This window comes from Haemaphysalis longicornis, unplaced genomic scaffold (genome assembly GCF_048455015.1).
Source record: "Haemaphysalis longicornis isolate Haplotype H1 unplaced genomic scaffold, Haemaphysalis longicornis Haplotype H1 scaffold_5, whole genome shotgun sequence".
NCBI lineage: Eukaryota > Metazoa > Arthropoda > Arachnida > Ixodida > Ixodidae > Haemaphysalis > Haemaphysalis longicornis.
Genome location: NW_027526385.1, coordinates 151,653,746 through 151,672,915, shown reverse-complemented (window position 1 = coordinate 151,672,915; position 19,170 = coordinate 151,653,746). Strand labels below are relative to the sequence as shown.

Sequence of the window (19,170 nt, the reverse complement as noted above, 5' to 3'; positions counted from 1 at the left end):
GTCCTGCAACGTACCGTGAAAAAAGATCTTCCCCTTACCCCACATGGAATTCGTTTCCTGGATGTCAAACCAGATGTTCTACCATACGACCTGTTTTTTGTATTGGGTTTGCACAGCATATGGAAGAGTAGAATGGAGGTACGGAATGCAGATGTCAATGCAAAGTCTGTTGGAAACCACTTTGTTGAACATGTGTGTAAGCTCCGCGAAGTGTTTTTGAAGCTGGAATACGAAGACGAAGTGATATCTGTTATGAACGAACTAGCTGTACTAAAAGTTCACAAAAACGTAACCGCCAGCTAAAAGCGCGGCGGTTTTGATGTATGTTCCTTTCCTTTCTCAGCCCTGAGGGCTGATTGTGTAGTACTTGTTGTGTTGTGCCCAGACGGCAATAAAGAAAAAAAAAAAAAAAAAAAGTAAAGTGTCCGGCCCGCTAGCTCAGTTGGTTAGAGCGTCGTGCTAATAACGGGAAGGTCGTAGGTTCGATCCCTGGGCGGGCAACTTCTTTTTTTATTCTGAAACCTAGTGCTCGCCGTGGCTGTATAAAGGTCGTTCAAGGACCCAACACGAGCGAATACAAAACATTTTGTGGTGGCCACGCATCCTGGGGCCTTTTTCCTAAACCCGGGTCTGAACCCAGTTAGCGATTCAGCACTTGAGGAAAGGTAAAGTGTCCGGCCCGCTAGCTCAGTTGGTTAGAGCGTCGTGCTAATAACGCGAAGGTCGTAGGTTCGATCCCTGGGCGGGCCACTTCTTTTTTTATTCTGAAACCTAGTGCTCGCCGTGGCTGTATAAAGGTCGTTCAAGGACCCAACACGAGCGAATACAAAACATTTTGTGGTGGCCACGCATCCTGGGGCCTTTTTCCTAAACCCGGGTCTGAACCCAGTTAGCGATTCAGCACTTGAGGAAAGGTAAAGTGTCCGGCCCGCTAGCTCAGTTGGTTAGAGCGTCGTGCTAATAACGCGAAGGTCGTAGGCTCGATCCCTGCGTGGGCCACTTCTTTTTTTATTCTGAAACCTAGTGCTCGCCGTGGCTGTATAAAGGTCGTTCAAGGACCCAACACGAGCGAATACAAAACATTTTGTGGTGGCCACGCATCCTGGGGCCTTTTTCCTAAACCCGGGTCTGAACCCAGTTAGCGATTCAGCACTTGAGGAAAGGTAAAGTGTCCGGCCCGCTAGCTCAGTTGGTTAGAGCGTCGTGCTATTAACGGGAAGGTCGTAGGTTCGATCCCTGGGCGGGCAACTTCTTTTTTTATTCTGAAACCTAGTGCTCGCCGTGGCTGTATAAAGGTCGTTCAAGGACCCAACACGAGCGAATACAAAACATTTTGTGGTGGCCACGCATCCTGGGGCCTTTTTCCTAAACCCGGGTCTGAACCCAGTTAGCGATTCAGCACTTGAGGAAAGGTAAAGTGTCCGGCCCGCTAGCTCAGTTGGTTAGAGCGTCGTGCTAATAACGGGAAGGTCGTAGGTTCGATCCCTGGGCGGGCCACTTCTTTTTTTATTCTGAAACCTAGTGCTCGCCGTGGCTGTATAAAGGTCGTTCAAGGACCCAACACGAGCGAATACAAAACATTTTGTGGTGGCCACGCATCCTGGGGCCTTTTTCCTAAACCCGGGTCTGAACCCAGTTAGCGATTCAGCACTTGAGGAAAGGAAAAGTGTCCGGCCCGCTAGCTCAGTTGGTTAGAGCGTCGTGCTAATAACGCGAAGGTCGTAGGTTCGATCCCTGCGTGGGCCACTTCTTTTTTTATTCTGAAACCTAGTGCTCGCCGTGGCTGTATAAAGGTCGTTCAAGGACCCAACACGAGCGAATACAAAACATTTTGTGGTGGCCACGCATCCTGGGGCCTTTTTCCTAAACCCGGGTCTGAACCCAGTTAGCGATTCAGCACTTGAGGAAAGGTAAAGTGTCCGGCCCGCTAGCTCAGTGGATTCCACTTCCGGCCACCGCGGTGTGCGGACGTGTTTTTCATGAGCTCTTCGAGAGCGGATTTTGCGGCCCACCAGGGTCGCGGAAACAGGACCATGGAAAGTATTTCTCAGGAATACCAAGTTCTTCTGCCGACTCTGCCAACAGGTCGTACTGTTTCGAATACTTTATTTTTTCACGCTGATATGAAAGCAAGGCCATACCGGGTGGAAGATTTTCGTGACATGCTGATAAGATTGGGAGCGCTCGCCGACGTTGCCGCGTTGGGGGCGTTTCAAATGAATCATGTTTGGGCTGTCACGTTCAAGAATGCCGAAGCACTGAAGAAAACGCTAGCTGCGAAGGAGGTGACGGTGAAGGAAAGGCGGTGTATCATCGTCGACCCCAGCAACCAAGACATTCGGCTCAAGCTGCACTGGGTTTTGCATAACGTGACCGACGACGATGTGCGGGTGGCTCTTGCGCCCTACGGAAAAGTGACCGAAGTAGCGAGGGAGCGGTGGCGAGTTCGCGGCTGTTCCGAGCAAGCGTCAACGACGCGGTCCGTGTCGCTCAAACTGAAGGCCGGGCTTAAAGTGGAGGACCTGCCTCATCAGCTACGTGTCGCGGGGGACAATGCGCTGGTCGCTGTCCCGGGTAGGCCCCCCATGTGCCTACGCTGTCGCGGCACAGGTCACGTCCGCAGGGAATGTCGAGTGCCCCGCTGTGAAACGTGTAGACACTTCGGTCATGACGCCGACGCTTGCGTCAAGACTTACGCAAGTGTCACTGGTCCAGCGGTCGTCGACGAAGCGTCGGAGCACCTCATGGATGAAGCCGATGCGGAAGAAGCAGCCAGGGCACGAGAGGAGGAACCCGGTGCAGCGGCAATAGACGTCAAGGACGACGCCAAGGGTGAAAAGGGCAGCGACAAGGGGGAGGACGAGGCAAAGGGGGACGGCGGCCGAGCCACCACCCCCGAGCTTCAACTACCCGGACTAGGAGCCAAAGAGCAGCCAGAAGGCAAGCAGTGCGGTGAACCACAAATTGTGGAAGTGCTGTCCGCTACTGCAACCCAGCGAGCCGGCCCCACCAGCGACGGAAGCCAACCTCCTGTAAGCGACGACTTGCAAGGAACACCACCACAGGACGAGGCAGACGCTGAAATGGCCGACGTCAACGGCGCGAGTGGCAAACGGGTCCGGGACGACAATGACGATGACGACGACGAAGGCTCCGGGAACACTAGTGCGTGTGAACTGTCTGCGGAAACCGGGGTTCGGCGTCGACCGAAACTGAAGGTGAGACCGAACATTCCAACGGAGAGACATAAGAGTGCATCGAAGCCCCCAAAGAAATGAGGGCGGACACGTGGCGAAAGCAGACTTGTAATGGCAGTCTCAAAGCCCTCAACGATCTTCCAAAGCGCCCTCGAGGTATGCCACCATCACGAGGTTTTTTGGGTTTGGGTGTGTGTGTGTGTGTATGCTTGCGTGTGTGTGTGTGTGCGTGGGTGGGTGGGTGTAGTGGGTTACGAACAGTGTATTGAGAGATGCAGCGAAATTTCTGCTCCTAGTCTGTGTCATTAATCGAGACATCAATGGATAAAACAGCATTGCGAATAGGTACGATAAACGTTCGGGGTTTGGCGGCCAGAAGGAGGCAGTGCCAGCTGAGTAGGCTCTTTATTGAACATGACCTTGACCTAATCGCCATTCAAGAGACCAAGGTAGAAACTGAGGAGCAGACGGAGCAGATTATTTCGCAGTTTCGAGGAAACTACAACGTGTGTGTTTGCCATGCTGTGGGTACGTCAGGGGGCTGTTTACTTTTACTGCGGAATAGCCTTGGTATTGTGGAAGAAAGTGTAACGGCAGGCGATGACGGCAGACTGGTTGTGTGCGATTTCTTTTTGTCGGAAATGTACTGGCGTGTTGTATGTGTATATGCACCAAACAAAGAGAATGATAGAAAATTGTTTTTTGAGCGAGTGGAGAACTTTTTACGCACCGACAGGAATGTTGTACTCCTTGGAGATTTTAACTGCGTATGTAACGCTGAAGATAGAGTAAAGGGGCGGCCTGTCAGGGACAAAAGCGCCATTTTCCTGAATGAACTGGTACACGAGTATGAGTTAGAAGATGTTGGCTCGGCTCTGGCCAGTGGCCGGCCGCCAGAATACACGCACTTCCAAAACCAGAGTCATGCGAGGCTGGACAGGCTGTACGCATCGCTGAAGCTTATACCATGTTGCACAAGTTACAATGTCAATCAAGTATCCTTTAGTGACCACGCGTTGGTGACGCTTACGATGGGTAAAAAGCAAAAAAAGGCGAGATTTAATTGGAATCTCTGGAAGCTTAACGCAAAGCTACTCGAAGACGAAAAGTTTGTCGACATAGTAAATGAGCGGGTGCACGAGTTTATCGGAAAAGGTGATGATGTTATTGTTCGGTGGGAGCAGTTTAAGAATGACGTGAAAATGAAAGCAATAGAGCGTGCGAGTGTACTACGGTACAATGAAAAGAAAAAAGAGGAAGAGCTGCAGACGCAATTGAAGTTTTTGCTAAGCCAGGAATGCGCAGCGCCTGGAATATTTAGTAAAGAAATCAAAGAAGTGAAAAATGCCCTCGAGGTTATCGACATCGAAAGATACAGGGGGGCAATGATACGCGCACGCGCGGAACGGTTATGGTCAAATGAGACACCGACGAAGCGAGCGTTAGGGGAAGAAAAAAGGTATGCGAAACGCAACGAAATCACTAGGATACGATGCGGAAATGAAGTTACTGAAGACAGCGACCTGATAGAACGCGAATTTGTTCAGCACTATCGAGGTCTTTTTAGTCATCAAAGTTGGTTTAAAGATGACTATGAAAGTAAATTTTTGTCTCTTATGCCAAAGTTAGATGAAGAGGTCAAGGCGAGACTGGAGGAACCGATAAGTGTTAGCGAAATAGAAAAGGCAATCGATGAACTGGGAAAGGGCAAGTCACCAGGGCCGGACGGCATCAGCGCCGCTTTTTACAAAACGTTCAAGAAAGATTTAGCGGTGATATTGCACGCGGTGTTTACGAGAGCGTACGAGTGTAAAAAAATGCCGCCGTCCTTTCAAAGAAGTCACATCGTCTTAATTCCCAAAAGCGACGATCCAGAGAAGCTGCTGCAAGTCGAGTGTTACCGACCGATTAGTCTTACCAATGTCGATTACAAGATCCTAATGAAAATTTTGGCAAGCAGGTTACAATTAGTCATTAAAGAAATAGTGGGGCCACACCAAACATGTGGGATTAAAGGAAGGACAATTTACACAAACATTCATGTGGCGCGAAGTATATTAGAGATGATTGATGCACTCGGTGGTAAAGTGGCAATGTTACAAATTGACCTCGAAAAGGCTTTTGATAGGGTGGGGCACGAAGTGTTGTTCAGCATTTTGCGCCATGTGAACCTAGGGTCGGTCATTTTAGAAGGCGTGACGATGGCATACAAGCAGTGCACAGCAAACCTAGTGATAAACAAAAACGTGAGTCAGAGCTTCCCCGTTCTGTCATCGGTACGGCAAGGGTGCCCCTTGAGTCCGTTGCTTTTTGCGATTTATCTCGAACCCTTTTGTTTGAAAATACGGGAAAATAGTTCTGTACACGGGATCAGGCTCCAGTCAAGTGAAGTGAAAGTACTGTCGTACGCGGATGACATTGCCGTGTTTTGCGTGGACACAGATAGCGTGAAGGAGACTGTAAAAGAAGCCTCCTTGTTTTGTGAAGTGACTGGGAGCAAAATTAATTGGAAAAAATGTTCAGGTTTCTGGCACGGGGATTGGGAAACCACGCCGTCCACATTTGCAAACGTCCAGTGGAGTGTGTGTCCAGTTAAGTATTTAGGCGTGCCACTTGAGTGCTACAGAGACCCAGATGAGTACTGGAAGGAGCAAATTGAGGCTACGCGAGAGAAAACGCTCAAGGGGGGTGGACGGGACTTGTCTATGTTTGAACGCTCGACCGTATGTAACGTGTTTCTTGTTGCGAAGGTAATGTATGTTCTACAAGCCCTGTGTATGTCAAGAACTATAGTTCAGAAGTTACACCGAGTGTTCGCGGTGTTTTTGTGGCGGTCAACTTGGGAAAGAACAAGTCGCACGAACCTTTTTCGTTCAGCGAAGGCAGGGGGTTTGGGCCTTGTACATCTGTTTCTGCGACAAGTGGTCGCACGGTTCATGTTCTTTCGTGATGAAGGCGATCCTTTTTTGCGCCATGTTATTCAGACAAGGCTATCGCACACTCTCCCTGAGTTTATTGTGTCAACTAGTCAAGCAAGACCAGTGTCTGTGAGAGGGTTTTTGAGTGAAGTTGTGCGTGCCGTCAAACTCCTCAAAGTGCGATTTTCGACAGAATACCTGAGTGTTGTCACGCGGAAACGTCTGTACAAAGATCTTGTTGATGTATGCTTGCCCGTGCCAATATACCGGTCGCTGTACCCAACTGGAAAAGGCAAAGATGTTCTTCAAAGAATTAAGAAAATGCCAGTTAGAGCACACTGCAAAACGTTCTTTTTCCAGTTGCATAGTGGCACTCTTCCTGTGAATCCTTGGTTGGAAGAAAAGGGGTTATTTGTCTACGGGTCCGTAAACTGTCGTTTGTGCAAAAAAATAGAAACAGTTGAACACATCTTCCTGGATTGCTGGGACGCAGTATTTCATTGGGACATTCTGCAGAGGACTTTGAAAAAGAACCTGCCACTTTCTCCTTACGGCATTAGGTACCTTCCAACGGAACATGAAGGGGGAGTGCCCTATGACATGATCATGCTCCTTTCTCTACATAGTTTGTGGAGAGTTCGTATGGCGGTCAGGCATGCTGATGCCAATGCTAGACCCGTCAGGGAATACTTTATTGAATGTATAACGTACATCAGGGAAGTTTACCGAGCGCAAGTAGACCCACCTGAGTGGATCACAACATTAGATAGCCTGGCATCATTGAAAAAATTTTAGTTCTTCACGCAGCATAAGAGAGGCTGCTGTTTCACATTCATCCACCAAGCGTTGTCTGTCGATTGTATCATGTCACAAGCAGGCAATAAAGAAAAAAAAAAAAAAAAAGGCCCGCTAGCTCAGTTGGTTAGAGCGTCGTGCTAATAACGGGAAGGTCGTAGGTTCGATCCCTGGGCGGGCCACTTCTTTTTTTATTCTGAAACCTAGTGCTCGCCGTGGCTGTATAAAGGTCGTTCAAGGACCCAACACGAGCGAATACAAAACATTTTGTGGTGGCCACGCATCCTGGGGCCTTTTTCCTAAACCCGGGTCTGAACCCAGTTAGCGATTCAGCACTTGAGGAAAGGTAAAGTGTCCGGCCCGCTAGCTCAGTTGGTTAGAGCGTCGTGCTAATTACGCGAAGGTCGTAGGTTCGATCCCTGGGCGGGCCACTTCTTTTTTTATTCTGAAACCTAGTGCTCGCCGTGGCTGTATAAAGGTCGTTCAAGGACCCAACACGAGCGAATACAAAACATTTTGTGGTGGCCACGCATCCTGGGGCCTTTTTCCTAAACCCGGGTCTGAACCCAGTTAGCGATTCAGCACTTGAGGAAAGGTAAAGTGTCCGGCCCCCTAGCTCAGTGAGGTCAAGGCGAGACTGGAGGAACCGATAAGTGTTAGCGAAATAGAAAAGGCAATCGATGAACTGGGAAAGGGCAAGTCACCAGGGCCGGACGGCATCAGCGCCGCTTTTTACAAAACGTTCAAGAAAGATTTAGCGGTGATATTGCACGCGGTGTTTACGAGAACGTACGAGTGTAAAAAAATGCCGCCGTCCTTTCAAAGAAGTCACATCGTCTTAATTCCCAAAAGCGACGATCCAGAGAAGCTGCTGCAAGTCGAGTGTTACCGACCGATTAGTCTTACCAATGTCGATTACAAGATCTTAATGAAAATTTTGGCAAGCAGGTTACAATTAGTCATTAAAGAAATAGTGGGGCCACACCAAACATGTGGGATTAAAGGAAGGACAATTTACACAAACATTCATGTGGCGCGAAGTATATTAGAGATGATTGATGCACTCGGTGGTAAAGTGGCAATGTTACAAATTGACCTCGAAAAGGCTTTTGATAGGGTGGGGCACGAAGTGTTGTTCAGCATTTTGCGCCATGTGAACCTAGGGTCGGTCATTTTAGAAGGCGTGACGATGGCATACAAGCAGTGCACAGCAAACCTAGTGATAAACAAAAACGTGAGTCAGAGCTTCCCCGTTCTGTCATCGGTACGGCAAGGGTGCCCCTTGAGTCCGTTGCTTTTTGCGATTTATCTCGAACCCTTTTGTTTGAAAATACGGGAAAATAGTTCTGTACACGGGATCAGGCTCCAGTCAAGTGAAGTGAAAGTACTGTCGTACGCGGATGACATTGCCGTGTTTTGCGTGGACACCGATAGCGTGAAGGAGACTGTAAAAGAAGCCTCCTTGTTTTGTGAAGTGACTGGGAGCAAAATTAATTGGAAAAAAATGTTCAGGTTTCTGGCACGGGGATTGGGAAACCACGCCGTCCACATTTGCAAACGTCCAGTGGAGTGTGTGTCCAGTTAAGTATTTAGGCGTGCCACTTGAGTGCTACAGAGACCCAGATGAGTACTGGAAGGAGCAAATTGAGGCTACACGAGAGAAAACGCTCAAGTGGGGTGGACGGGACTTGTCTATGTTTGCACGCTCGACCGTATGTAACGTGTTTCTTGTTGCGAAGGTAATGTATGTTCTACAAGCCCTGTGTATGTCAAGAACTATAGTTCAGAAGTTACACCGAGTGTTCGCGGTGTTTTTGTGGCGGTCAACTTGGGAAAGAACGAGTCGCACGAACCTTTTTCGTTCAGCGAAGGCAGGGGGTTTGGGCCTTGTACATCTGTTTCTGCGACAAGTGGTCGCACGGTTCATGTTCTTTCGTGATGAAAGCGATCCTTTTTTGCGCCATGTGATTCAGACAAGGCTATCGCACACTCTCCCTGAGTTTGTTGTGTCAACTAATCAAGCAAGACCAGTGTCTGTGAGAGGGTTTTTGAGTGAAGTTGTGCGTGCCGTCAAACTCCTCAAAGTGCGATTTTCGACAGAATACCAGAGTGTTGTCACGCGGAAACGTCTGTACAAAGATCTTGTTGATGTATGTTTGCCCGTGCCAATATACCGGTCGCTGTATCCAACTGGAAAAGGCAAAGATGTTCTTCAAAGAATTAAGAAAATGCCAGTTAGAGCACACTGCAAAACGTTCTTTTTCCAGTTGCATAGTGGCACTCTTCCTGTGAATCCTTGGTTGGAAGAAAAGGGGTTATTTGTCTACGGGTCCGTAAACTGTCGTTTGTGCAAAAAAATAGAAACAGTTGAACACATCTTCCTGGATTGCTGGGACGCAGTATTTCATTGGGACATTCTGCAGAGGACTTTGAAAAAGAACCTGCCACTTTCTCCTTACGGCATTAGGTACCTTCCAACGGAAAATGAAGGGGGAGTGCCCTATGACATGATCATGCTCCTTTCTCTACATAGTTTGTGGAGAGTTCGTATGGCGGTCAGGCATGCTGATGCCAATGCTAGACCCGTCAGGGAATACTTTATTGAATGTATAACGTACATCAGGGAAGTTTACCGAGCGCAAGTAGACCCACCTGAATGGATCACAACATTAGATAGCCTGGCATCATTGAAAAAATTTTAGTTCTTCACGCAGCATAAGAGAGGCTGCTGTTTCACATTCATCCACCAAGCGTTGTGTCTGTCGAATTGTATCATGTCACAAGCAGGCAATAAAGAAAAAAAAAAAAAGGCCCGCTAGCTCAGTTGGTTAGAGCGTCGTGCTAATAACGGGAAGGTCGTAGGTTCGATCCCTGGGCGGGCCACTTCTTTTTTTATTCTGAAACCTAGTGCTCGCCGTGGCTGTATAAAGGTCGTTCAAGGACCCAACACGAGCGAATACAAAACATTTTGTGGTGGCCACGCATCCTGGGGCCTTTTTCCTAAACCCGGGTCTGAACCCAGTTAGCGATTCAGCACTTGAGGAAAGGTAAAGTGTCCGGCCCGCTAGCTCAGTTGGTTAGAGCGTCGTGCTAATAACGCGAAGGTCGTAGGTTCGATCCCTGGGCGGGCCACTTCTTTTTTTATTCTGAAACCTAGTGCTCGCCGTGGCTGTATAAAGGTCGTTCAAGGACCCAACACGAGCGAATACGAAACATTTTGTGGTGGCCACGCATCCTGGGGCCTTTTTCCTAAACCCGGGTCTGAACCCAGTTAGCGATTCAGCACTTGAGGAAAGGTAAAGTGTCCGGCCCGCTAGCTCAGTTGGTTAGAGCGTCGTGCTAATAACGGGAAGGTCGTAGGTTCGATCCCTGGGCGGGCCACTTCTTTTTTTATTCTGAAACCTAGTGCTCGCCGTGGCTGTATAAAGGTCGTTTAAGGACCCAACACGAGCGAATACGAAACATTTTGTGGTGGCCACGCATCCTGGGGCCTTTTTCCTAAACCCGGGTCTGAACCCAGTTAGCGATTCAGCACTTGAGGAAAGGTAAAGTGTCCGGCCCGCTAGCTCAGTTGGTTAGAGCGTCGTGCTAATAACGCGAAGGTCGTAGGTTCGATCCCTGGGCGGGCCACTTCTTTTTTTATTCTGAAACCTAGTGCTCGCCGTGGCTGTATAAAGGTCGTTCAAGGACCCAACACGAGCGAATACAAAACATTTTGTGGTGGCCACGCATCCTGGGGCCTTTTTCCTAAACCCGGGTCTGAACCCAGTTAGCGATTCAGCACTTGAGGAAAGGTAAAGTGTCCGGCCCGCTAGCTCAGTTGGTTAGAGCGTCGTGCTAATAACGGGAAGGTCGTAGGTTCGATCCCTGGGCGGGCCACTTCTTTTTTTATTCTGAAACCTAGTGCTCGCCGTGGCTGTATAAAGGTCGTTCAAGGACCCAACACGAGCGAATACAAAACATTTTGTGGTGGCCACGCATCCTGGGGCCTTTTTCCTAAACCCGGGTCTGAACCCAGTTAGCGATTCAGCACTTGAGGAAAGGTAAAGTGTCCGGCCCGCTAGCTCAGTTGGTTAGAGCGTCGTGCTAATAACGCGAAGGTCGTAGGTTCGATCCCTGGGCGGGCCACTTCTTTTTTTATTCTGAAACCTAGTGCTCGCCGTGGCTGTATAAAGGTCGTTCAAGGACCCAACACGAGCGAATACAAAACATTTTGTGGTGGCCACGCATCCTGGGGCCTTTTTCCTAAACCCGGGTCTGAACCCAGTTAGCGATTCAGCACTTGAGGAAAGGTAAAGTGTCCGGCCCGCTAGCTCAGTTGGTTAGAGCGTCGTGCTAATAACGCGAAGGTCGTAGGTTCGATCCCTGGGCGGGCCACTTCTTTTTTTATTCTGAAACCTAGTGCTCGCCGTGGCTGTATAAAGGTCGTTCAAGGACCCAACACGAGCGAATACAAAACATTTTGTGGTGGCCACGCATCCTGGGGCCTTTTTCCTAAACCCGGGTCTGAACCCAGTTAGCGATTCAGCACTTGAGGAAAGGTAAAGTGTCCGGCCCGCTAGCTCAGTTGGTTAGAGCGTCGTGCTAATAACGGGAAGGTCGTAGGTTCGATCCCTGGGCGGGCCACTTCTTTTTTTATTCTGAAACCTAGTGCTCGCAGTGGCTGTATAAAGGTCGTTCAAGGACCCAACACGAGCGAATACAAAACATTTTGTGGTGGCCACGCATCCTGGGGCCTTTTTCCTAAACCCGGGTCTGAACCCAGTTAGCGATTCAGCACTTGAGGAAAGGTAAAGTGTCCGGCCCGCTAGCTCAGTTGGTTAGAGCGTCGTGCTAATAACGCAAAGGTCGTAGGTTCGATCCCTGCGCGGGCCACTTCTTTTTTTATTCTGAAACCTAGTGCTCGCCGTGGCTGTATAAAGGTCGTTCAAGTACCCAACACGAGCGAATACAAAACATTTTGTGGTGGCCACGCATCCCGGGGCCTTTTTCCTAAACCCGGGTCTGAACCCAGTTAGCGATTCAGCACTTGAGGAAAGGTAAAGTGTCCGGCCCGCTAGCTCAGTTGGATTCCACTTCCGGCCACCGTGGCGGACGGACGTGTGATGTCGAGCTCCCAAGTTGGAGCGGCCGTTGCGGCCTCGGGCCGCGGTAACAGGACAACGGATGCTGAAACCAGGGACTATCAGATAATTCTGCCTCAACTGCCAACAGGTCGGTTCGTTTTGAACACCGTATTTTTGCACGCCGATGTTAAAGCGAGACCTTATCGAGTAGAAGATTTCCGCGACACGCTCGCACGTTTAGAACTGCTCCCCGACGTGATAGCGTTGGGGGCGTTCCAAATGAATCACGTGTGGGCGGTGACATTCAAGGACGCCGAGAGTGCCAAGAAATTGGTAGCTTTACGCGACGTGAAAGTGAAGGACTTGCGCTGCATGGTCATCGACCCGGGTAACCAAGTGCTTCGGGTAAAGGTGCACTGGGTGCTTTACGGTGTTCCGGACGACCTTGTGCGTGCGGCTTTTGCCCCTTTTGGGGTGGTGACGGAAGTCGCAAGGGACCGCTGGCGGGTGTCCGGATGCAACGAGAAAGGCACGACGACGCGCCTTGTGTCGCTCAAGCTCAAGGCTGGCATGACCCCTGACGATGTGCCCCATCAGCTGCGCATCGCCGGTGACAACGCCCTCGTCGTCGTCCCGGGACGCCTGCCACTCTGCCTGCGCTGTCACCGTTCGGGCCACGTACGGCGGGAGTGCCGTGTGCCGCGCTGCACGCGTTGTCGGCGTTTCGGCCACGACGACAGCCAGTGCGTGCAAACGTACGCCAGCGTCGCCGGACCCGCGGGGGGTGACGACAAGTCGGAACACCTCATGGACGAAGCAGAAGCGGAAGAGGTTGCCGCTGGAGGGGGAGGGGACGTGCCAGCGCCGACACCTGCAGCCCCCGTTCAAGTTACCGGCAAGGATCCTCAAGTGCAACAAAACGAGGCGCAGAACCTTAACCAAGAAGTTCCAGCCTTCACGGAAGTCGCCAAAGAAAGCGGCTCCGAAGACAACCAAGCGGGCGGTGCTAAGGACGACGACGACGACATCGTCACAATGGACACCAGCAAAGAACCAGCCGGCAGCACCTGCGGTAAACGGGTCCGCGAGAGCAACGCCGGCCCGACCGATGAAGGCAACGCGACTCCCGACGAGCCGCCTCCGAAAGCACCGCCTGGGCGGCGTTCGACGCTTCGGCCCAAGCCCAACGTTCCACCAGACAAGAGGGCACCTGAGACGACGCCGGCAGCAACGCCTACGTAGCTGCTACAATGGTGTGGATAGGCACTGACGGATTGGACTTACGTGGGCACCCTTTCGGACTCTGAGGTATGCGCTTTAGAGACACAATTGTTTAAAAACACCCTACGGCTTAAAGTTGACTTTTCTTTTCTGTGCACCTGTGTTAGCATCAATCGGTCTGTTTGAACATTAGATGGAACACAAATTGAACAGAGCTTTGCGAATTGCCACGTTAAACGTACGTGGCTTGGCCGCAAAAAGGCGGCAGTATCAGGTGAACCGCCTTTTCTTGGAAAACGACCTTGACATCATTGCGGTCCAAGAAACCAAAATAGAAAGCGAAGACCAAACAGACCGAATGGTGGATCAATTTAAAGCACGTTATTATGTATGTGTCGCTCATGCCGTAGGCCGATCGGGGGGCTGTGCCTTATTCATTAGAAATTCAGTTGGGTTTGACGTGCAACCTTTTTTCTCATGCGAAAGTGGCCGTCTGATAGTGTGCGACATTAACTTGTCTACGACAAATTTTCGAATCATTTGTGTGTACGCGCCGAATATACAGCTGGAAAGAAAAGATTTCTTTCAACAATTCGAAAGATTTCTTGATACTGAAGGTTACGTCATACTGCTAGGCGATTTCAATTGTGTATGCAACGCAGATGATAGAGCAGCCAATGTGATGGTCCGTGACTCCAGTGCGCTATTGTTAAACACAATGGTCCACGAAAATAACTTGGAGGACATTGGCCGAACACTTACGGCGGGAATGGCAAGTCAGTACACACACTTCCAGAACGGTAGTCAAGCCAGACTGGATAGAATTTACGTTTCCACAGATATAGTCCCTCATTGTAACAATTATCAGATAAAGCATGTTTGCTTTAGTGACCACAGCTTAGTGACACTAGTTATTGGAACGGAGAAAAGAAAACCCAAGTTTAATTGGGAACTGTGGAAGTTTAATGCTAAGTTATTACACGACGAGGTGTTTTCGAATAGAGTAAAAGAGAAAATTAAACTACTGTTCATAGAAAATGATGAGAACATAGGCATAGAGTGGGAAACTTTTAAACAAGAAGTGAAAATGGACGCCATAGAAAGGTCGGCAGTGTTACGGCAAAAAGACAAAGAGAAAGAAAATGAACTGCTTACTGAACTCCAGTTTCTCTTGAGCGCGCAGAATGCGCACTTGGAAAATAACGCTACCCAAGTGAAACAAGTAAAGGCCGAGTTAGAGCACATAGACGCTGAAAAATATAAAGGGGCAATAATAAGAGCCCGCGCAGAGAAGTTATGGCTTGGGGAACGACCAACAAAACGTGCTTTGTGTGACGAAAACAGATACGCAACTCGAAACGAGATAAAAGCGGTTGAATACGATGGCTGTATTGCGCGTGATAGTGAAACCATCCAGCGTGCCTTTTACGAGCATTATCGCGATCTGTTAGGGCGGAAGCGGGACTATGAAGACGGTTTTCGGCATCATTTTCTGCAGCAAATGCCGAAGCTGGATTCGGAAATTAGAACAAAACTGGAAGAGCCCATAACCCTAGCTGAGATAGAGCAAGCCATTGACGATTTGAGCTCTGATAAGACCCCTGGTCCAGACGGCATAGGAGCCTGTTTTTATAAAGCCTTTAGGGCGGAGTTGGCAATCGTCCTTTACCGTGTTCTCGCGCAATCGTACGAGAAGAAGCAACTGCCACCATCATTTTGTCAGTCGCACCTTGTGTTAATCCCGAAGTCTGATGATCCCGTCAAACTTTTATCGGTAAAGGGTTACCGGCCAATTAGTCTCACTAATGTGGACTATAAGGTCTATATGAAAGTATTGGCCAGACGAGTACAGGGTATTATAACATCTATAGTGGGGCCCCACCAAACATGTGGAATAATGGGGCGCTCAATAATGACTAACATACACGTGGCCAGAAGCATTTTAGAATGTGTGGATGCTTTTGGAGGGCAAGTGGCTATTCTGCAGCTAGATTGGGAAAAAGCGTTCGATTGTGTCGCCCATGATATTCTTTTTGAAATACTCGAACATGTCAACATCGGTTCAGTTATACTAGAAGGTGTCAAAATGAGTTACATCCAGAGCACAACAAGTGTCATCGTTAACAAAACACTCACTGAACGGATTGCGATACGTTCCTCAATTAAGCAAGGCTGCCCACTGGCACCGCTGCTTTTCGCGATATACCTTGAGCCTTTCTGTTTAAGTGTCTTAAACAGCGATGATGTGTGCGGATACCGGCTGACTTCAAGTGAAGTTAAAATATTGGCCTATGCCGATGATGTTGCCGTCATATGTCAGGACAAACCAAGCATTACCGCTGCTGTACAAAAAGCAAAACTCTTTGGCAAACATACCGGAAGCATGGTAAACTGGGGCAAATGCCTCGGATTTTGGCATGGTGAATGGGAAGCCCCGGAACAAACATACGAAAACGTCCAGTGGACCATCACGCCCTCCAGGTACCTTGGTGTGCCACTAGATCACTACCGCGACACAGATACTTTCTGGGCAGAGCAAATCCAGCTCATCCGGGAAAAGACGATGAAGTGGGGCGGACGCGATTTATCGATGTTTGCCCGAGCAACGGTATGTAATATTTTTCTAGTTGCCAAGGTGTGGTATGTGTTACAGGTTCTTTTCATGACGCGGTTAAACATACAACGGTTGCACAGAGTGTTTGCAATTTTTGTTTGAGGCTCCACGTGGGAGCGCATGAGCCGTTCCAATTTGTTTCTTCCTGTTAAGTCGGGGGGTCTGGGACTTGTGCATTTATTTTTGAGACAAGTGGTGTCACGTTTTTTGTTTCTAAGAGACCAAAGTGATAGCTTCCTACGGACAATGATTCAGATAAGACTGCGAGAGGCACTACCTGATTTCATTGTTTCTACAAGCGCTGTACCAAGGACCAGCCTTCGAGGATTTCTGCGTGAAGTTGTATGGTCGTATAAATTTCTAAAGGCGCGGTTTTCACAGGAGTATCTCAGCGGTGTATCACGTAGAAAACTGTATAAAGATGTCATTGAAATATCCTTACCTGTTCCCGTCTACAGACCCATAGGTATTAATCCCACTTCAATGAATGTCTTAAAGCGAGTCAAAAAGATGCCGGTGAAGGCATCAGCCAAAAGTTTCTTTTTTCAGCTGCACACTGGGACACTGCCCGTGAAACCATGGTTGCAGGAAAGAGGTATTTTCGTTCCTTGGGACGTAAACTGTGTTTTTTGCCATAGGCCAGAAACAGTTGAGCACATATTCTTGGATTGTTCAGATGCCGTTTTCCATTGGGACATCCTACAGAGAACACTTAAAAAGGCATTACCAATCACACCCTTTGGTATACGGTTCTTGCCTACCGATAATGAAGACGGTGTCCCTCTGGACATGTTTATGCTTCTGAGCCTGCATAGTTTATGGAGGCCCCGTATGGATGTTAGGCATGCTAACCCAAACGGGCGGGCTGCTAAGGACTACTTCACTGAGAGTGTGACCTACATCCGAGATGTGTACAAACTCAAGGAGGCTATGCCAAACTGGATGCACTTATTGGATGACCTTGTAACCATGAGACGGTTTTAACTCAGCTGCACCTACCACAGTGTATTGGTTGGTGTTATTTTACCTTGTACTGTTTGTAAGCATGTCCTTTTGTTTTGTTCTATTGTACCAAGCAGGTAATAAAGAAAAAAAAAGGCCCGCTAGCTCAGTTGGTTAGAGCGTCGTGCTAATAACGCGAAGGTCGTAGGTTCGATCCCTGGGCGGGCCACTTCTTTTATTATTCTGAAACCTAGCCCGCTAGCTCAGTTGGTTAGAGCGTCGTGCTAATAACGCGAAGGTCGTAGGTTCGATCCCTGGGCGGGCCACTTCTTTTTTTATTCTGAAACCTAGTGCTCGCCGTGGCTGTATAAAGGTCGTTCAAGGACCCAACACGAGCGAATACGAAACATTTTGTGGTGGCCACGCATCCTGGGGCCTTTTTCCTAAACCCGGGTCTGAACCCAGTTAGCGATTCAGCACTTGAGGAAAGGTAAAGTGTCCGGCCCGCTAGCTCAGTTGGTTAGAGCGTCGTGCTAATAACGCGAAGGTCGTAGGTTCGATCCCTGGGCGGGCCACTTCTTTTTTTATTCTGAAACCTAGTGCTCGCCGTGGCTGTATAAAGGTCGTTCAAGGACCCAACACGAAAGAATACGAAACATTTTGTGGTGGCCACGCATCCTGGGGCCTTTTTCCTAAACCCGGGTCTGAACCCAGTTAGCGATTCAGCACTTGAGGAAAGGTAAAGTGTCCGGCCTGCTAGCTCAGTTGGTTAGAGCGTCGTGCTAATAACGCGAAGGTCGTAGGTTCGATCCCTGCGCGGGCCACTTCTTTTTTTATTCTGAAACCTAGCCCGCTAGCTCAGTTGGTTAGAGCGTCGTGCTAATAACGCGAAGGTCGTAGGTTCGATCCCTGGGCGGGCCACTTCTTTTTTTATTCTGAAACCTAGTGCTCGCCGTGGCTGTATAAAGGTCGTTCAAGGACCCAACACGAGCGAATACGAAACATTTCGTGGTGGCCACGCATCCCGGGGCCTTTTTCCTAAACCCGGGTCTGAACCCAGTTAGCGATTCAGCACTTGAGGAAAGGTAAAGTGTCCGGCCCGCTAGCTCAGTTGGTTAGAGCGTCGTGCTAATAACGCGAAGGTCGTAGGTTCGATCCCTGGGCGGGCCACTTCTTTTTTTATTCTGAAACCTAGTGTTCGCCGTGGCTGTATAAAGGTCGTTCAAGGACCCAACACGAGCGAATACAAAACATTTTGTGGTGGCCACGCATCCTGGCACCTTTTAAATGCAGAGCATTTCTTAGCCTCGCCTGTTCCTGAGTCGGACGGTGTCAACAGTTTCGCGTCCGCAGCAGGTGCGCCTCTCCTTCCCTCCTCTCTCTCAACAGCAGCTGGCGCGCTCATGCGTCGTAGTCAGCCCGTTCGCTCCGTCGCGGTCTCGGCGTAACAGGTGCGTGATAGCAGCGCGGTGGGGCGTGGAAGGGTGCGCGCTGATTGCGCATGCGTGCTCTCTCCCCCGTACTGCTCTCCCTCTACTGCGCGCGCTGCAAATATAGCGGCTAGCTGTCGCTCGTGCTTCAGGTTTTTATACGTTCGAATTGGCAAACGCCTTTTGCTTTTCATTCCTGTGCATGACAGGGCGTGCGCAGACGCTCTGTGAACGCAAAACGGCCAAATGCTGAGACGAAGCCCCGCAGTGTCTCGGAAATTCTGAATGTCGTGATTTTTCAAACGCTTCTACGAACATTTTATATAAAAAATTGTTGATTGAGCGGTAACTCACGAAATGCAGAGCAGCACATATCTCCTTGCCCTCTTCGGTTCACATTCTTATAAAAAAAAGTTATGTAATTCCTGCGTTCCCGGCTCGTGCATTGAGAGGCATTGACAAGAATTTTTTTGGATTAACCGCTACGGTGGCTCAGTGGCTAAGGCGTTGATCTGTTGAGCACGAGGATGCGGGTTCGTTCCCCGGCCTCTTCGGCCGCTTTACTGATGGAGGCGAAAAGCAAGAACGCCCGTGTGTACGAGATTTCGGCTCACGTTAAAGATCCCCAGGTGGTCAAAATTAATCCGGAGCCCTCCACTACGGTGTGCCTCATCGCCTGCGTCTCTTCGGCGAGTTAAGCCCTGCTATCAATCAAATCAGTTTTTGTGGTTTTGAGCAATATTATTTCACAGTTCTTTTCCTTTACTGAATCGAATACCCTGGGTAAAATATAAACAGCCTGGGACGCGTGGAACGTACTTTAATGTGACCTGGCGTTGTTTGTGTTTCAATGCAAATTGTAATAAGAGCGAGTGCAAAAATTGCGGCGTTTCATTTACCCGGAATAATGTGTTTGTTTGTTTCGAATCTTGCACATCTATGCGTATTTTCTTGTTTTATTTTGCATAAACCTAGTTGGAATTTAGC

The 19,170-nt window shown here is 49.2% G+C and overlaps 1 protein-coding gene and 23 non-coding genes across 24 annotated transcripts; all 24 read left to right on the top strand.

The window, feature by feature from the left end:
- Nucleotides 1–427: 427 nt before the first annotated feature.
- Nucleotides 428–501, top strand: Trnai-aau (transfer RNA isoleucine (anticodon AAU)). The gene has a single exon. It is a non-coding gene; the product is annotated as a tRNA-Ile (tRNA).
- Nucleotides 502–676: 175 nt separating this feature from the next.
- Trnai-aau (transfer RNA isoleucine (anticodon AAU)) lies at nucleotides 677–750 on the top strand. The gene has a single exon. It is a non-coding gene; the product is annotated as a tRNA-Ile (tRNA).
- A 175-nt stretch (nucleotides 751–925) lies between these two features.
- On the top strand, nucleotides 926–999 carry Trnai-aau (transfer RNA isoleucine (anticodon AAU)). Its single transcript has one exon. It is a non-coding gene; the product is annotated as a tRNA-Ile (tRNA).
- A 175-nt stretch (nucleotides 1,000–1,174) lies between these two features.
- Trnan-auu (transfer RNA asparagine (anticodon AUU)) lies at nucleotides 1,175–1,248 on the top strand. Its single transcript has one exon. It is a non-coding gene; the product is annotated as a tRNA-Asn (tRNA).
- A 175-nt stretch (nucleotides 1,249–1,423) lies between these two features.
- Nucleotides 1,424–1,497, top strand: Trnai-aau (transfer RNA isoleucine (anticodon AAU)). Its single transcript has one exon. It is a non-coding gene; the product is annotated as a tRNA-Ile (tRNA).
- A 175-nt stretch (nucleotides 1,498–1,672) lies between these two features.
- On the top strand, nucleotides 1,673–1,746 carry Trnai-aau (transfer RNA isoleucine (anticodon AAU)). Its single transcript has one exon. It is a non-coding gene; the product is annotated as a tRNA-Ile (tRNA).
- A 5,272-nt stretch (nucleotides 1,747–7,018) lies between these two features.
- On the top strand, nucleotides 7,019–7,092 carry Trnai-aau (transfer RNA isoleucine (anticodon AAU)). The gene has a single exon. It is a non-coding gene; the product is annotated as a tRNA-Ile (tRNA).
- A 175-nt stretch (nucleotides 7,093–7,267) lies between these two features.
- Nucleotides 7,268–7,341, top strand: Trnai-aau (transfer RNA isoleucine (anticodon AAU)). Its single transcript has one exon. It is a non-coding gene; the product is annotated as a tRNA-Ile (tRNA).
- A 2,378-nt stretch (nucleotides 7,342–9,719) lies between these two features.
- On the top strand, nucleotides 9,720–9,793 carry Trnai-aau (transfer RNA isoleucine (anticodon AAU)). Its single transcript has one exon. It is a non-coding gene; the product is annotated as a tRNA-Ile (tRNA).
- A 175-nt stretch (nucleotides 9,794–9,968) lies between these two features.
- On the top strand, nucleotides 9,969–10,042 carry Trnai-aau (transfer RNA isoleucine (anticodon AAU)). The gene has a single exon. It is a non-coding gene; the product is annotated as a tRNA-Ile (tRNA).
- Nucleotides 10,043–10,217: 175 nt separating this feature from the next.
- Trnai-aau (transfer RNA isoleucine (anticodon AAU)) lies at nucleotides 10,218–10,291 on the top strand. Its single transcript has one exon. It is a non-coding gene; the product is annotated as a tRNA-Ile (tRNA).
- Nucleotides 10,292–10,466: 175 nt separating this feature from the next.
- Nucleotides 10,467–10,540, top strand: Trnai-aau (transfer RNA isoleucine (anticodon AAU)). The gene has a single exon. It is a non-coding gene; the product is annotated as a tRNA-Ile (tRNA).
- A 175-nt stretch (nucleotides 10,541–10,715) lies between these two features.
- Trnai-aau (transfer RNA isoleucine (anticodon AAU)) lies at nucleotides 10,716–10,789 on the top strand. Its single transcript has one exon. It is a non-coding gene; the product is annotated as a tRNA-Ile (tRNA).
- A 175-nt stretch (nucleotides 10,790–10,964) lies between these two features.
- Nucleotides 10,965–11,038, top strand: Trnai-aau (transfer RNA isoleucine (anticodon AAU)). The gene has a single exon. It is a non-coding gene; the product is annotated as a tRNA-Ile (tRNA).
- Nucleotides 11,039–11,213: 175 nt separating this feature from the next.
- On the top strand, nucleotides 11,214–11,287 carry Trnai-aau (transfer RNA isoleucine (anticodon AAU)). Its single transcript has one exon. It is a non-coding gene; the product is annotated as a tRNA-Ile (tRNA).
- Nucleotides 11,288–11,462: 175 nt separating this feature from the next.
- Trnai-aau (transfer RNA isoleucine (anticodon AAU)) lies at nucleotides 11,463–11,536 on the top strand. Its single transcript has one exon. It is a non-coding gene; the product is annotated as a tRNA-Ile (tRNA).
- A 175-nt stretch (nucleotides 11,537–11,711) lies between these two features.
- Nucleotides 11,712–11,785, top strand: Trnai-aau (transfer RNA isoleucine (anticodon AAU)). The gene has a single exon. It is a non-coding gene; the product is annotated as a tRNA-Ile (tRNA).
- Nucleotides 11,786–12,001: 216 nt separating this feature from the next.
- On the top strand, nucleotides 12,002–16,902 carry LOC144138749 (uncharacterized). The gene has a single exon (XM_077671163.1). The coding sequence runs from the start codon at nucleotides 12,016–12,018 to the stop codon at nucleotides 13,216–13,218; it is 1,203 nt and encodes a 400-aa protein (XP_077527289.1). The 5' UTR covers nucleotides 12,002–12,015; the 3' UTR covers nucleotides 13,219–16,902.
- A 6-nt stretch (nucleotides 16,903–16,908) lies between these two features.
- Trnai-aau (transfer RNA isoleucine (anticodon AAU)) lies at nucleotides 16,909–16,982 on the top strand. The gene has a single exon. It is a non-coding gene; the product is annotated as a tRNA-Ile (tRNA).
- A 23-nt stretch (nucleotides 16,983–17,005) lies between these two features.
- On the top strand, nucleotides 17,006–17,079 carry Trnai-aau (transfer RNA isoleucine (anticodon AAU)). Its single transcript has one exon. It is a non-coding gene; the product is annotated as a tRNA-Ile (tRNA).
- A 175-nt stretch (nucleotides 17,080–17,254) lies between these two features.
- Trnai-aau (transfer RNA isoleucine (anticodon AAU)) lies at nucleotides 17,255–17,328 on the top strand. Its single transcript has one exon. It is a non-coding gene; the product is annotated as a tRNA-Ile (tRNA).
- A 175-nt stretch (nucleotides 17,329–17,503) lies between these two features.
- On the top strand, nucleotides 17,504–17,577 carry Trnai-aau (transfer RNA isoleucine (anticodon AAU)). Its single transcript has one exon. It is a non-coding gene; the product is annotated as a tRNA-Ile (tRNA).
- A 23-nt stretch (nucleotides 17,578–17,600) lies between these two features.
- Nucleotides 17,601–17,674, top strand: Trnai-aau (transfer RNA isoleucine (anticodon AAU)). Its single transcript has one exon. It is a non-coding gene; the product is annotated as a tRNA-Ile (tRNA).
- Nucleotides 17,675–17,849: 175 nt separating this feature from the next.
- On the top strand, nucleotides 17,850–17,923 carry Trnai-aau (transfer RNA isoleucine (anticodon AAU)). The gene has a single exon. It is a non-coding gene; the product is annotated as a tRNA-Ile (tRNA).
- The last annotated feature ends 1,247 nt before the right edge of the window (nucleotides 17,924–19,170 follow it).